The sequence below is a fragment of the Leptodactylus fuscus genome, chromosome 7 (genome assembly GCF_031893055.1).
Source record: "Leptodactylus fuscus isolate aLepFus1 chromosome 7, aLepFus1.hap2, whole genome shotgun sequence".
NCBI lineage: Eukaryota > Metazoa > Chordata > Amphibia > Anura > Leptodactylidae > Leptodactylus > Leptodactylus fuscus.
The window spans coordinates 92,613,716-92,630,909 of NC_134271.1; the positions used below are offsets into that span (position 1 = coordinate 92,613,716).

The 17,194-nt window shown below is 41.5% G+C and overlaps 1 protein-coding gene across 1 annotated transcript; it reads left to right on the plus strand.

Annotated features, from left to right (window-relative positions):
• Positions 1–1,004: 1,004 nt before the first annotated feature.
• Positions 1,005–15,679, plus strand: STYX (serine/threonine/tyrosine interacting protein). The gene is made up of 10 exons (XM_075282553.1): positions 1,005–1,219; positions 5,318–5,350; positions 5,529–5,582; positions 5,784–5,881; positions 7,846–7,906; positions 9,301–9,337; positions 9,626–9,716; positions 10,564–10,636; positions 11,187–11,280; positions 14,987–15,679. The coding sequence occupies exons 1-10, from the start codon at positions 1,163–1,165 to the stop codon at positions 15,058–15,060; spliced, it is 672 nt and encodes a 223-aa protein (XP_075138654.1). The 5' UTR covers positions 1,005–1,162; the 3' UTR covers positions 15,061–15,679.
• The last annotated feature ends 1,515 nt before the right edge of the window (positions 15,680–17,194 follow it).

Below are 17,194 nucleotides of genomic sequence, written 5' to 3' on the forward strand. Positions count from 1 at the left end.
TTCAGTGCAGCTAGCTGTGATGGGATGTAGTGCATTGCCATCCCGCTCCTGATTAAGCCCGAATGAATGGGCCTAATCTGGAGTGAGTCTTGAGCTGCGGATGCTGTGGCAAGATAAGGCATGTGGCTTCTTTTTTCCAGCTAGCGGGGGGAAAAAAAAAGTGAGCTGCAACCATTGAAGTGAATGGGAGCTGATTTTGAGGCAGATTCCTTGTCAAAATCCGCCTGCAAAAAAACTCCAGGTGAACAGACCCTTAGGTAGCAGCACTGTGGGCGAGAGTTAAATAAATAGAATGTACATGCTGCAACTAAAAACCATGATTGCTATGGATTTTAGACACAGATTTCCACCTTTGGTGGAGCTTCAAACAAAAGCCACACGTTTTTTGCCCCACTGAATTACACTGTCGTTAAGATAGGGCCAATCAATGTTAGATCTGTGAGGGCCTGACACCAGGGACCCATACTGAACAGTCACTGTACAAACTGTAGCTGTGGCTTTAGATACTGCAGTGTTCAGGATAGTGTTGAGGTGCTAAAGGCTTCTACCACAGCTTGGACGCTGAATGAGCTGCACTGATCCTGGAATGTAAGTGTTAATGGGAGATGTGCTGTCCTGGAACTTCTGATCTGTTTGGGTCCCAGTTGTAAAACCCTTGCAGATCTATTATTGTTGGCTTATCCATTAGAAAGTGATCAATCGTGTGGAATAGAATCTATGACTATACTTTCCTGGGTTCATATAATTAGGATATAGTCATCATTTCAGATATTCCTGTGCGTTCACATGTAAGAGACAAGTTTTAGTTTGCTTAGTAGTGATAGAGCATGCTGGGATTTGTAGTTCAGGCCTATTCTGACAGAAGACCTACATCATGCTTTATCATACGCAAAGCTGACCCCACATATAACACAGCCATGTAATGCTATTGTGAAGGTGCTCACGTGATGATACAGAACTGACATCTTTACTAGAGAGGGCTTACGCATGTGCGTGTAACGTCATAACGCCGCGCCGAAGTGTCTGAGCGTCGTGTGCGTAGCCGCGTACGAGGTAGTGACGGGGGCGAGCAGGAAGGTCTGGAGAGTGCAGCATGGCTCGGTTGGAAGCCGGACTGGTGACACCTGGCCTTGTGGTGTAACAGCGCTCTGCTGGGCACAGCATGGAGGACGTGAAGCTGGAGTTCCCCTTCCTCCCACAATGCAAGGAGGACGCCGAGGTGAGAGCGGCCTCCGCCGGGTCATGTGACCGAGAGGGGGAGCGGTACTATAGTGTTGCTGCTCGCTGGATAGATATTACGTATAGCAGTATGGCTGTTCTCAGCAAGGTCTATGTAACTATGTATACGGGGACGTCCTCGCATCCCTCAGTAGAGTCCTTTCATATGCAGCCTCCCCTGACAGGAGAGTGTCCGGCACACATGACAGCTCCAGCCATCCCCCTCCTACCTAATGTCACAGTGGGATTCTAGCAGCCACACTACACTTGGAAACTCCAAGGCTTTATTACAGAGCCATTTAAAACGACAACAATGTATATAATGAAATGAAAACCAAATTCTCTGACATGTCCTTACTCTTAGCTAGGTGTGGCAGATGTGTGCCTATGGCATACCTTGTAGGGAGACATGCAGGCTTGGACTGGCACACAGGTGAGTCCCCTGGTGGGTGCCCAACTCCCCCTGATATTTCCCTGTACTTCATACAGATATTCATCATACAGTATCTCAAGCAGTGCTTTCATTGTTCTGTACAGCTCTACCTGCAGGACAAACAGCTCAGATAATTGCAGTTTGGTGATAAAGGCTCAGGCTATGTTCACATCTGTGTCTGGGTTTCAGTTCAGTTGATCCGCCAACCCCCATGGACTATAATGGGGTCCATATGGTCTCCATGCAAAAAATGTGGAGAGAAAAGTTCTGCTTACAGCGCTTTTCATGCAGAGAGGGGAACGGAATCCCCGAATGTAGATGAGAAACTTGCATCAGACAGTATATGTGATCTCTCTATGTAAACACAACGTTAACAGAAGCATGGTAAATGTGCTATACAAATCCGTGTAATAAAGTATTAATTTACAATGAGTTTTATTTGATCATTTATATTAGATTTCTAGTATTTATAATAGTCTCATGGTAAAGACTATATTGTGATAGTAAGCTTGGGGGAAAGGTGGTCTTGACTGACCAAGAATACAGGAAGTGAAGAGAGACTTCAGACAAAGCTGCTGAGACAGGGAGATTGGAAAACCCCTTTAAGTCAAGAAGGAAGGCCTTGCTATTTCTGTATGTGCTGTCTTGGTGAAGAAGCTGCCATTCACTGATAGGACCACCTTGTTCAAGTCTCAGCATAAAAAACAGATCAATCGATAAATTATACTGAATGTTTTCCCACAAAACAGTATAATGTATCATTTATTTATTGATTTTTATTTCTCTGGTGACATCAAAGAGGTATTCCGATCAGTGATTTGACAGCCTCCTCTCTGACTGTATTTACAAAGACTGCTGTTAGTCACTTATAGGACCGTCTCTTTGACTTCTCAACGTAAATCAAAAGATTTATACTGTGACTTTCCACACAAACTTGTATATCAATCTGCTCAGCTCATCCTGCTCTATAACCTGTTAATTTAAGTTTGTTTTCCATTTATTGCAGGCTCTGTGGTGGTTGATATTTTTAAACATCAAGAGTAGTGCCGTCTAGGGCGCTTTTCTAGGGCGCTTTTTCTCTTCCCACAATCTCAGAAGATTGACTATGCTGTTATTGAAGAATCAATACATGGTTCCCCCACCAACCAGCTGTTCTCGGGAGCTGCTGATCAGAGAACAGAGCCTTAGGCAGGAAACTTTGTGTAGTGACTATACTGAGTTACTGCAGCTCAGCTTCTATACAAGTCAAGAGGAGCAGAGAAACAGTAACTCAACATAGCCAATACACCGAGGACCGAGCTTTCTGCTTCATGCTTTGTCTGTGGGGGACCTGGGTGTCCATCATCATCATCATCTCAGTTTTGACAGCAAGAAAAGCACTGTAGATCTGACATATCAGTGGGGGTCTTGGGTGTTCACCAACCCACCCCCCGTTGATCTGATATTGATGACTTATCCTAAGGATAGCTTATCAATAATGTTTGTATGGAAAAACTCCTTTCTAAACTGACAGTTCCTTTTGGGAGACATATTTAGCAGAGGTTTCTGGTATCAGCTGAAGTATGTTTCAGATTAAAGCTGTCCAGAAGAGTTTATGGAGAGAGTAGTAGAGATACATACTATTAGCTGAAGCTGCATGTCTGTAAGTTTTCTATCTAGTCAGTAGTACCACACGATGTCCTCAATGCTGAATCTATGTAAGTTAGGGCGACCAAGCAAAATTTCTTGTTTTCTCCATCTTATGCTTATAGGAGTAATCAGAGCAACTACTCCGCACTCCAGCTCTGGGGCTACTGAGAATTACAGCAAGCTGCTAGACATGCACAATAAATTCTATGATTGCCAAAAATGGGGCAATTCCCCATGTATACACACGACGGCTATCTTGAAAAGTTTTCTGAAAGTTTAGGCATACGTTAAATGTGAAATAAACTTGTGTAACTGTATGCGTAAGTACCTGTGAAAAGGGTACACAAACGCGAAAATGGGTTTTATACCAGTTTCTTTGTACTGCATCTGCCATAGTAAATCATTATTTACATGCCTCTTATATCCTTTGATCAGTTTCAATCATTTGCTAGTTTCTGCTTAGTGATGTCACACATGCCCATCAGCAAATCGCTGACCATAGCAGAGAGGTCAGTAAGATTGAGATGCCCTGAAGTTAGCAGTGTAAACAAAGACTGGTTATCAGGGAACCATCAACCGGGGGAATTGTCTACAAATGAGACATGACATAAACAGTACCAGTTCGGCATGAAATTTTGCTACTAATAAGAGGAATAAGGCTTCATAGGATGCAAGTTCATTCTGATCATGCCACGGCCTCATGTGCAGGGCCAGTTACAAGAGAGCATAGATTCACTGTATGAGCTCTGTCACATTATTATGGTTTGTCAGCTGGTCAAAATATGGCTGTGTCATTTGGATACTGGGCTGGACGGGTTTTAAAGGGGAATCTATAATTGGGAAAAGTCATGTTTAACTAATCACATCCTTGCATAGCCTTTAGAAAGTCTATTCCACACTTACCTTTAGTATGTAAATTGCCTCAGTGGTTTCTGAATAAGTCAGTTTTTATTCATATGCTAATTAGACTGGGTGCATGATGCATCGTGCACTCCTCTCCTATTGTTTCCTATGGGTGTATACAGCAAAGACTGCTGCAGCTGATGTCTCAGCTTCCTGTTTGCACTCACACATACGAGATAATAGCAGGGACGAGTGCTGCTGGGAACTTCCTGTGCTAGCTGGAAGCTCATTAGCATATGAATAAAAATGGACTTATTCAGAAACCACTGACGCTGGGTTGACACCAGCGTTTCATCTGCATGCAGAGGAGAGAAACCTGTCAGACCAGGTCCGGCCGTGAGCGCTGATGAGCGTTTTATGCTCTCCGCAGCTAAACCATTTTTTATTAAACCGGACACAAAGTCCTGCATGTCCGACTCTGTGTCCGGTTAAAAAAAAACAAAAAAAAACTGTTTTGCCACAGAGAGCATAAAACGCTCACAGGCGCTCACGGCGAGATACTATTCAAACCCATTCATATGAATGGGTTTGAAAAATGACTGCAGGTTTCTGTCTCCTGCCCAGTTTCGGAAACAGAAACCTGCAGAATGGAGACTGGGCGCAGATGTGAACGAGCCCTCAGGCAATCTACATACTAAAGGTAGGTGTGGAATAGCATTTCTAAAGCCTATGCAAGGATGTGATTAGTTAAAAATGACTTTTCCCAGTGATAGAGCCCCTTTAATACTAAGCTTACATCTTGACAGCTACTGAGGGATTGAAACAAAGTATAGTAAGGTGGTTGTAGACTTTAAACAAATATTGGCTGAAAGTAACAACTTTGACAGGATCTGCTATCTGCGTACAGGCAGGTGCTCTCTCCTCCAACAGTGGATGTCCAGGGAAAGAAGTTTCAGGCATGTGATATCTCTACATATTGAGTAAACTTGCACACATTTTGCATTTCATGTGATGTGGGGGCTAACTACACCATATCCATACGTGACTGCTTCTTCTGTATGACCCTAGCTCTAATTATATATTATAATTACACATAGAGGATAATGATGGCGCTCTATTCAGTTAAAGGACAGTTGTGGAAAGTTAGGTTGTACTATGGCAAGATTCCACATAATCTGTTTTCTTTTCCATCAGGACTGGAGTTATCCAATGAGAAGGGAGATGCAGGTAAGTTTGTCATTTTCCTTGTGCTGTTCTGCAGAAGGTCATGCCAAGTAACCATCTCTGCTCTGCTACATCTGTATCTTTTTCAGAAGACTCTGCTATGACTTGGTTTTGTGTGAGAAGAGAGGAAGGTTCACTGGTAACTTATCTTTTTTTTTTTTTTATTAAAAATTTACTGTAGGAAATTCTACCAGGCTTGTTTTTGGGACCGTACTCTGCTGCAATGAAGAGCAAGGTGTGTAATCCCTTGAATACAATGAATTCATTTCTATATTAGAACTACAGAGATGGTGACAGTTTAGTCTCGCCCCTTTGTCTTATATCATATTAAGAAGCTGCAATAACAAGGCGCGGTTTGGAAGGATCAAAACAACTGCCCTCTACTAACTATTTAACAAATGAATTGCTTAATCTTTTTTTTTCCATTTCTTTGCAGCTCTCCATACTTCAGAAGTATGGCATAACACACGTAATCTGCATAAGGCAAAGCATTGAAGCAAATTTCATTAAACCAAATTTTCAACATTTATTTCGGTAAGTGATATTGAATTTTGTAATGTCAGTTTGTAATTTGCTTATATGTAATTTTTTCACAGGGGATTCGTAAGTAAAATATTTCATTGTCAGTGCCAGGAATTATAAAAAGAAATCTGTGTACAGTGTTTTTACATATCAATGTGGATACAAATCACAGCCGATTCCCCCCCACCCCCAAGGAAAAATAAGCCTCACAGCCAAAGGCAATCCAGCATAGAAAAGGAAATATTCAGCAATTGTAAAAATCCATTTTCATTCAGAGTGAGAATAAAGCTCTAGGATGACATAACCCGCTTACCCATTTCAGATCTACATGTTCCTTAGTGGCAGGAATTACTCAAATAAATAAATAAATAAACCTTTACGTCAGGCACAGAATAAGCAAGATAAAATATAGCCTTAACTTCAGGCAAAACAAAACCTGCTTGTCTGAGTGCGAAGGGTTAGTTGACACAGTGGAAACCTTTTCCACCGTGTGGCTTTTCCTTGCGGCTAGCTGTGATGGGATGCAGATGCAGTGCATAGGCATCCCGTTGCAGCATCCACTCCTGATTAGCCCCGGTTGAATGGGCCTAATCAGGAGGGAGTCTGGATCTGCAGGTGCCATGGCTGACTCAGCTATGGAATCCGCGTGAAGATGGGGCATGACGCATTTTTTTTCCGCTAGCTGAAAAAATCTGCAAGTGACTCCCATTGAAATGAATGGGAGGCGTTCTTGCAGGCAAATTTTGAGGTGGATTCCACATCAAAATCTGCCTGCAAAAATCTGTGTGAGCATACCCTAATTGAACAGAAAATACTAATTGTACATGTGGTTTACTACCAGCCACGTGAAAAAAATGCTGCCGTAACACAAGGTTCTCAGTGTCAGGACATACCCAAGCATTTCCTCCACTCCCAGGATCTGCCCTGAAGTGCAGGCTCTGCAGCCTGTTATGACCAGTAACAAGCCCAGGACCCACAGCTGCGGCTGCAGCTTATTCAAGGTCTGCCCTGGAATGATTCGTGCACGCAGCGCGTGGCAACCACACGGACCCCATTATAGTCTATGGGGTCCGTGTGCTTTTACAGCACAGCGCTTGCAATTGCGTTTGTATTCCGTTCAGGGGGTCTCCATGCGGACTCTTCCCGGACGGAATACAAAAGCAGATGTGAACCCAACCCTAAGGGTGTTTCTGTTCAGGTGGTAACACTGTGTAACCAGATGCGACTAAAGCCAAATCTAGTCCACGGGCACCAATGCTGTCACTTTCAGATAAGTGTGACACCCATTAATTCCTGGCTGTGGTTTTGCTGTTGCCGCATCGCCAGGAATTAAATGTGGCTGAAATGAATCTACCTTGCACTTAAAGAATGTGAAAGTATCGATAGCCAGGAACTAGATGCAGTATCCAGGTACATAGTGTGTCGCCCTCTACAGGTGTTACCTCACTCTGCTCCCAGTCACATACATTACCACTAATTGTAGGTTACACATGTACTGACATTGCTTCTAATGGAAAAGTACAGGTGTATCAAGGCAAATAGCGGTAAACGCATGTGACTGGGAGTACACACAGTATGGCAGCCCCCCTATGCTTTGGTTTGTGCTGTATAACTATAGTGTAGGGGTTGTCAGCTTTACAATTACTGCAGCACTCCAAGAACCTAATCTTTTATTTATTTATTTTTTTTAATTTAAATCGGCACGCCTACCCCTGGTGTAGAGTTTAACTTTTTAACTCTGGCCTATGGGAGTGCACCAGTTAATATGGGAGTGACCAGTTAATATTTCGGACACGTCTTGTACCAGTGGTGGAATTGATTAAGATTGGTGTAGGAAACCCCCTTCCCCAGTGTATGTACACCTTCTGAAATGCTTCCATGCATACATAGCATATATTGTATATTTACAATCCTGTTGAAGTATTGCTTAGATTTAATTCGTCATCATTCTGACCACACTTTGTCTTGGTTCACAGATATTTAGTGCTGGATATTGCAGATAACCCTATTGAAAACATTATACGGTTTTTCCCAATGGTAAGTGCTGCTGTTGGCTGGTGCTATCCAGGCATGTAATAGTCATAGTAAATGGGTTCTAAGAGGACAGAGTCTATTTTACATTGGCTTTAAGTTTGGTCTATAAGAAATATCTGTTGTGTAAGTTAATTTGCCTTTAATTGGCAATACTACCTTTTCACTCTTACCGCTTACAGGGCATTAGAACCCAGAGTAGACCTTTCACATATATAGTGTAGTATATGGGATTTTGATATATTTATATGCAACTGCTCATGATCTTGACTATTTTTTACTGGGTATATATTCATAAATAACAAAGGTTGAACTTACAGTAGGGCAAGGCGATTAATCAAAAAATAGCAGAAACAGAATGTCAACCAGGATTTCTGTTACACGTCGTTCACATCGGTTGTTTTGGTTCAGTTATTACAACGTTTGCAAGATTTTACTTTCGGGTTCAGCTGACCTAACACATCTAAATCAGAACTTCTGCTATTATTCTCTGGGGTTTAAAAAAAAAAAAAAAAAAAGTCCATCTTTCTTTTCCTGGGCTTTAGTACAGGGATTATGAGGCTAATGATCGGGCCTCAGTGGGTGCCCATAAAGTCAAGAATCCCGCACTGTCTATTTACTAAGGATTATTGGCTTTATTATAGGAGATTTTATATATTTTTTTTAAAGGGATTCTACCATTAAAACTTTTTTTTTTTTGTGGATAAGACGTTGGAATAGACTTTAGAAAGGCTATTCGTCTCTTACCTTTAGACGTGGTCTCCACTGCGCCGTTCCTTAGAAATACCGCTTTTTACCGGTATGCAAATGAGTTCTCTGCCAGAGAAGTGTCTCCAAGCGCCGCCACCGCCTTCGTCTGCCACGTCATCTTCAATGTCTTCCGGCGCAGGCTCGTAACTTCTAGCAGAGCAGACTGCGCAGGCGCACAGTTCACGGGAAAATGGTCGCTTGCACAGTATTATTAGCGGCCATTTTCCCGTAGCCTGTGCGCCTGCGCAGTCTGCTCTACTCTGCTAGGTTACGAGCCTGCGCTGGAAGAAGATATTGAACATGACGCGGTGGACGAAGGAGGAGGCGGCGCTTGGAGACACTTCTCTGGCAGCGGTGAGGACGCCCTCATCGCTGTTTGAGCGCTGGGGCCCGCCCTGATCGCTGCGAGAGAACTCATTTGCATACCGGTAAAAAAACGGTATTTCTGAGGGTCGGCGCAGCGGAGACCACGTCTAAAGGTAAGAGACGAATAGCCTTTCTAAAGTCTATTCCGACGACTTATCCACAAAAAAAAAAAAAAAAGAGGTTTTAATGGTAGAATCCCTTTAATGAATAAGCCAGTTAGAAGTGCATTGGTTCTATATTTGGTCCCATGTGTTGAAGATGTTCATTGTCATTCTCTTTTGTAGACAAAGGAATTCATTGATGAATGTTTACAGTCTGGAGGTAAGTCTTGTTTAAACATGTTGCCAAAAGTGAGAATTTTTTTTTTTCTTTCTATAGTGTGCCTCCTGGCAATGTGTGCAAGAGCGCCGAATTTGGTTGGCAGTGGGGAATAAGCCACATAGCAGTTGTGTGGGTATTGTCTGTTCTTCATAGCCTTGGCTGTGGTGTTTTATGTATGTTTTCTCTTTATACAGTGGAATACTGTAAGGTCTAAAAAGAGCACGTGGATTTTCTTTTTTCCAAACTTGTAAAATGGCTTTTTTTTTTTTTTTTTTTATATTCACCCAGGTAAAGTCCTCATTCATGGGAATGCAGGAATCTCCAGAAGTGCTGCCTTGGTTATTGCATACATCATGGAAACCTTTGGAATAAAATACAGGTAGCAAAGAAAAATGTAAATGAAACTTTACTTTTAGTAACAAGATCTTGTGTCCACCCATATAGTTGAAGAGTTAAGTAATATAATTATATGCCTGCCTCCTCCAACCACCAGGGGGAGCTTAATTACATTTGTACATTTGGAGTACATAGTTACTTAGTAGTTAGTATGGTTGAAAAAAGACATATATCCATCAAGTTCAACCAGTGAATGAGGTTGGATGAAGTCCAACCTATAACCTTACAGTGTTAATCCAGAGGAAGGCAAAAAAAAACCAAACCATGAAGCTGATGCTAATTGCCCCATGTCAACAATTAAAATATAACTTTAATAAGGCCCATATAAAAACGAGCATCTGTGCTGTAACTGGATGCACAGCTCCCCTAGACCAGGGGTTTTTGAGCTGGTTTACACCACTGAACCCAGGAATCTCATCTACCATACTGGCTGTTTTACAGGAATCCTTGATCGATTACAGACGACCATAAATAGCTATTGTTAGATATGTGTGACATGTCTTTTGCAGTTCCAGCAATTTTAAGGGATTGTGAATTATCCAGTTCTCTAATATACCCTTTTCATTTGAAATGGATGATTAGAATAATACAAAGACCTGCTGATAGGGAATTTCTACTATGAGCCCTGAAATGATTGAACGTGTCTGTACAGCACTGGGGAATATGTTGGTGCTGTACAAGTAAGAAAAAAAAAAAAGTGACAATACGTTTTACTAACCTCATGAATAAACTGTATAGAGATTGTGCAGCACAACATGGGACGTTATGGGAGTAGAGTGCAGAACATTACATGATGTGCTCTCTGATGTGACTTACTGCTTTATTCCAAGGGATGCCTTTACATATGTTCAAGAAAGAAGGTTCTGCATTAACCCCAATGCTGGATTTGTACATCAACTTCAGGTATCTTATTTTTCTGTATAAATTTCCTCATTTTCTATTGTGTGCGTTCTGTCCGAGCTACAAGATACAAAAGATTAAACTGCAAACTACTTTGAGACTGAGGGGGCGTTCACAGTACCGTTGGTGTCCGCTCAGCAGTGTCCATGGCTATTGTCCGTGCAAGATTTTAGCAATGGACACTAGCTGGTCCGTTTACAATTTCCATTCAGTTCAATGGGATTTTGTCTTGTGTCCGTTAACAACCATGTCTGTTTTTTCAAGCAGACAAAAAAAATCCTACATGCAGGACTTTTAAGTTTTTTTTTTTTTTGTTTTTTTTTAACCATTGAGGTCCATGGACAACGGACATATAACGGACAGCCATCAGTTACTATCTGTTTGTGTCCGTTATGATAGGTGCCCATTTTTTATTTTATTTTTTGTTTTTTCTTTAAACTGACACCTGAGCGGACACCAACAGTAGTGCAAACCCTACCTAGAGTTATCAGCCTTTTATTATCCTAATGTTATTACATTTTAGTTGATGGTTTTTCTATCTGTGTGTCTTCAGGAATATGAAGCCATCTATCTAGCAAAATTAACCATCAAAATGATGTCTCCTGTACAGTTGGGGAGAACTTTATCCTTACAGTCTGGTGCTGCAGGTAGGTGGTCAGCAGAAAATACAAGCTTGCATTGTATACAGCTCAGAAACTTTTTTTTCTTTTTTTTTAATGTAGATTGTGAGCCCCACATAGAGCTCACAATGTACATTTTTCCCTGTCAGTATGTCTTTGGAATATGGGATGGAAATCCATGCAAACACGGGGAGAACATACAAACTCCTTACTACAGCTTAGAAACTTGTATTGCAAACACTCAAGTACCTTTTAGGGCTAGTTCACTCGGGGATTCCGCATCTGCGCTTTCTCGCGGCTGCCGCGACATGATGCCGGTGCAGTGCATGACATCCGGTCGTGGCTTTCTGCTCAGTACTAGGCCCAAATGAATGGGTCTAGTCCGGAGGGTGCTTTTGCGAGGGAGCAGATTTTGATATGGATTCTGTGTCAAAATCCGCCCCCTCTTGCCCTGTGTGAAAGAGCCCTTCTAGATATTGATGGCCTAAGATAGGGGTTCCTTTAATAAAGATACACTGACCTGGGTATGCCATTTTGTGAAGGTCTGAGATGAACATGTCCAGTATTTACATATGTTAAAGGATGCCATAGTTTTCATGAAAAGTTGAAATATGTGCAGGGTCATGATGGACAGTCTGATTTATCACTAGGTATAAACCTCCATAAAAGCTCTGATCATGTATTTATGCGGCTGCTAGCCCTGTTATGACTGCAGCACTTTTTTTTTTTTTTTTTTTTTTTTTTTTACATTTGTGTTTGAGGTTGTGGCAAATAAAATCCTTGACACAGGAAAAGAGCAATCTGTGTACAGTCAAGAAAGTTGCTTACTGTATATACCATCTGTAACCAAACAAGCAGCCAGAAGTATATACAAGTACATAGAAGACTTTCCATTGTAAACCGTGAGATTATTCAGTCCTTTGCACAGAAAAAAACACTTCGCAGACGTACTGTGATGAAAAACAACCACTCCCCTCTGCATTAGCTATGTGAAGAGACTAGTCCCTCCTCCTTCCAGTCACTAAAAAGCAAGACTGCTTAACAATGATCTCTATTAGAGATGAGCGAGTACTATTCGAAACTCCCGTTTCGAATAGCACGCACCCATAGGAATGCAGGCGGTTAAGCGGCCGGCCACCGGAAAAGTCGGCGTGCCGGCCGCTTCCATTCATTCCTATGGGTGCGTGCTATTCGAAACGGAGGTTTCGAATAGTACTCGCTCATCTCTAATCACTATGCTCAGGACTTCTCTAGCAACAGTGAGTGAACTGCAAATTGGCTAGAAAGGAGACTCCTAGTAGCAGGAACTTTTTAGAGAGGTTTTTTCAGTCAGAAAGCAGCCATGTTTTTAATTAAAGTGCACTACATTTGGTCCAAATTCACATGCTCTAAGAAATGAGACTTAAGTTTATCTAAAGTAAATGATCATTTAAGCCATGCATCTAACTCTAGCCAATTCTACCCATGAGACCAACCTATTGCATTCAGTCCTTGTTCTCCCATACTATAATAGTGTCTTTCTCTGGGTAACATGAAGCCTCCTTATTGCCCCATGCACTATCATATACTCATAGTGGCAATCTCATGTTGCACTGTATGTGTCCCATATATATATATATATGGTGACTGACTGTAGGCAAACAGGTTTTTCTAACATGTTAATGCAAAGATGGTCAAAGTGACTATTATTATATTCTGGTGTGATTAGTGCTTAATAAATGAAAAGAGAGAATATTTAGCTGTGGTTACAAATGATGCAAATGTTCACAGGATGGGGACCCCCCCCCCATTGTACATCATGCACTGATATGCACCCATTACTTGATGACATCCCGAGGGTGCTGGGCATCTTTCTCACACGTTCCAAGCTGAAGCTAGCACAAAAGCCTGTAGAGAGTTTTATAGTATCTGAGGGGGAGGGGCTTCCCAGATGTGTATGTGTGGCCAACTTATAACATGACCATTCCATTTAGGAATTTGAAGGAATGTTACTGATCAGTCACAGAATAGTATAGATGGGCAGCAAGAAATACGGTACTTATTGATGTGATATGATAGGGTTAATGTCTTACTGTATATACTCGAGTATAAGCCGACCCCCCTAATTTTACCACAAAAAACTGGGAAAACTTATTGACTCCAGTATAAGCTGAGGGGGGGAAATGCAGCAGCTACTGGAAAATTTCCAAAATTAAAATGGCTGGAGTTTTTGGGTGCAGTAGTTGCTGGGGAAGGGGAGGGGGTGTTTTGGTTGTCTGTCTGCCCCTTCCCTGAGCTTAAGGACCGTAAGTAGTTCTGCAGTTTGAAATGAATAGCATCGCTACACTCCTGCTATGAGCGTGGCGATGCTGCGGCCCGGCACCTGTCCCGGTGTCTGTATGCCAGGTTCGGATGCCGGGTCTGTAACTATGATATTGCTGAATTACCATAATGACCCAAGTTTAAGCCAAGGCGGACTTTTCAGTACTAAAACTGTGCTGAAAAACTCTGCTTATACTCGAGTATATACGGTACTTATCATTCTGTAAGTCAATGATATTTATTTATTTAATGGAAAAACATTTCCTATTATACCAGCAGTTGGGGGGAGGGGGAAATGTTGCTTCTGCAAAGACGGGATTAAAACTCACCATGAGGCTTCAAAACTTTAATCCCAACCAAAGTTTGATCCCAAATTGAACCTCGATTTGTCACTAAACATGACATGGTTCCTGTGCATAGCAGTCCAGGCTTCTCATTTGACACCACTACAACTGGTGCGGTCAGGGATTGCGCTGTTAGCAGTGGGTGCAAGGTATAGACCATGCTCCGCTCCTGAGACCTCTTCATACATCCTCTGCAACATCGTAACTGAATAGTACATCATGTAGTGGCAAGGTGAATGTCGTCTTTTATCACCTATTAAAGGGTTTTTCCATGCTGGGGGGCATCTGTGATACTGATGACACATCCTCTGTACAGATTAGTGGTTTCAGTGCCACCAGTGCCTTACCCAAAAGGTACTTCACCTAATACAGAAAAGGTGCCAAATACGCCATCTTTGCAGTAAATAGGGGCAGGGCTGTAGTTCCTCAGCACCGTCTTTATAGTGCACAGAACCTTTTGCTAATGGCTCCATCCCATGTATAGGTTACAGCATTGGAGTTTTTACACTAAACCCACGTAGGAATAGCCTTTAGAAAGGCTATCCATCTCTTATCTTTATTTTGAAAGTCCGCGCTGCCAGCGTTCCCCCTGTGCTCAGAGCACAGCGTTGTTATCCATTCCAGCGCCACCTCTGTCTTCTGCATCTGCTCCTCTTCACTCCTCTTCTTACAAGAGACCACCACAAAATGCCCGACTGACGTGCAATCGGCTGTTCCGTCGGCCATTTTGTGGTGGTCTTATGTAAGAAGAGGAGTAAAGAGTAGCAGATGCAAAAGACAAAGGTGGCGCTGGAATGGATAACAACGCTGTGCTCTGAGCACAGGGTGAGCGCTGGCATTGTGGCCCTTTAAAATGAAACGTAAGAGATGAATAGCCTGTCTAAAGGCTATTCCTATGTGGGTTTAGTTTAAAAACAGTTTTTTAATGATAGAACATCTAGTACCTTTAAACATCTAGTACTAAACGTATACTGTATAGCAGTGAGTAATAAATTTAAGAGATTTCCATAAAAATGTCCACTTTTAAATGAGACTAACTCTCGCCTGTTTGACTTTTCTTACCTTTTTGTTGTGTCCTCTGTATTCAGGAAGTCTGAAGCGGACACTAGAAGAGGAAGATGAGCTTGGGAATATGCAGGTGTCTGCGGCCCATGAGGGCTGATTTCCACCCGGACCCCAGGACCCCCAGTAACCATACACTGCTCATGTCACCTTTTTGTTCAGGTGCTGCTGTAGTACTTTATAGACAATAATGGACCTTTCCATGGATGAGTGGATTTCACTGATTGTTTTACTGCTTTTTACACAGTCGTTTTACTGAAGAACTTGGTTTTTTTTTCTTTTTTGATGTGCAAAGAGGTATTACTGCAATAATGCACTTTTTCATACTTGAAGTTTTTTCTTTCTTTTTTGTATATTATAAAGTAATTTCATGCAATGCAACCAATGGGAGGGAGACTTGTTTCTACCTAAAGTTATTTGTTTAATTTATAAGAGAAGAAAAGCTTTAGTAAAGAAATGTTTGCTAAACTTCTGAGTTTTGTAAATACATTTTATAGGTTTAGAAGTTCTGGAAATTTTTAACAAACTGAGTTCTATATTTAAAAAGGAAAAAACAAAAAAAAAAAAAAACACCCCCTGATCAATGGGGCAGATTGTACACTGTTGATATAACCTTCTAAAGAATTAGACTCCTTTTTTATGCAATTTATATTGTGGCATTGGCCTGAAAAAAAAAAAAAAAAAAAAAAAAAAGGAAATTGAGCTTGTTCCTACATAACAGATTGTTCTGATGTTTTCCAAATAAACAGATGTAAATTTAATATGGAAATTTGTTGTGTTTTTTTTTTTTTATATGAAAGATGTTGACCTAATGCACACCTGTGCTTATGTGTAGATGGGATAAGCCAGAATCTCATCATTTTGCTGGTACTGTAAAGTGCCACGAGATAAACTATGATGCATTGCCACCACGGCTGTTCCCGCAATGCAGTTTTGCTGCGGCATATGGGGCCTTAGCCTTAAAGATGTCCCTCAGGTTTCACAATGCCTTAGACACTGCTGTGAAGAGATTTGTGGCTGATTCAGACCACAGATGGGTTAGTGCAGCTAAAGGCATAATGAGGAAGGTTTCTGTCAGACAAATTCATTGGATTAAGCATCTGCTAAAATATCACTGCAAAGTTGCAAACAGGTATTTGAAGATGCTGGTGCTTCTAGAGTCCCACGAACCTCAAGGTGTAGGATCTTCCAGAGGTTTGCAGTTGTGCCTAGACTTACAATTTGGCCACCGCTAAACTGAGCTCACATGCAGAAATGGTTGGGCCCAGACATACACAAAGACTAATTTTGAAACGGTCTTCTTTACTTATGATTAACGTGCAACCCTGGATGGCTCCGATGGATGAAGTAGTGGATGACTATGTATATTTCCTGTGAGCGTGCCTGGTTTTTCTTTGGATTTGGATCTCCCAAACCTGGTGCTTTGTGCTTATTTGATGTCTTAGATGTTTATTTCTGCTGCCACCATTCTTCTATATGCTTTTGTGCAATAAGGTGAGGGGCTATTTTGGTCACTTTTGCAATTTTTTCCAGTGTATCAATTAGCTACGGATCTACACTACTGTGTGCCATTCAGTGGTTCTCGTTTTTTTGTGAGAAGAATCCAAGAGACGCATATTCACTGCTCCCATCAGATGGCAAACATTTTAAAAGGTAATTGATCTGTAGAGCATAGCCTGTCCACCATTAAAGTAAATGCTTTAACCCTTTCCCAACATCTGTTGTACTATTACGGCAGATGTTGGGCATTTAAAAATAGCAGCCTCTATATCTGCTGGGCCTTCTGTGTATTATACACCTGAGAAATGGCAGCAATGCCAGTACTGATCGCAGGCATCAACTCTTCCAACATGACCTAGGTGCTGTGCCGTTTATGCTGTGATGCCAGCCCTGGAACTGAGATCCACTCCTGGATTTTGGCTAAAAAACGACAAAAAAAAAGCAGTGTTTCCGCAACGTGGGTCCCTCAGCCTGATAATTGCTTATAGCACTTTGTTTTCAGTTAGTTCTTTTATCATATTTTCAGTATCTTGACTTATATTCTTACATGTATCCTCTGTGAAGGATTGGAAACTGAAAATGAAATAGTCAAATACTAGATTAAAAAAAAAAATCATACAAAATTATAAACTTATTAATAATCACATTAAAAACTATTATACTACAGCAGGGCAGATGGAATAAGCCAAAAGACATAAGACTAATGGGTACAGTGATAACCCAAAAGGGACAAT

Excerpts from the sequence above, each read along its gene's own strand:
- STYX (XM_075282553.1), top strand. The coding sequence starts at position 1,163 with ATGGAGGACGTGAAGCTGGAGTTCCCCTTCCTCCCACAATGCAAGGAG. Across the intron at positions 5,351-5,528 it reads CAATGAGAAGGGAGATGCAG|GAAATTCTACCAGGCTTGTT; the intron begins GTAAGTTTGTCA and ends AATTTACTGTAG. Across the intron at positions 10,637-11,186 it reads GATTTGTACATCAACTTCAG|GAATATGAAGCCATCTATCT; the intron begins GTATCTTATTTT and ends GTGTGTCTTCAG.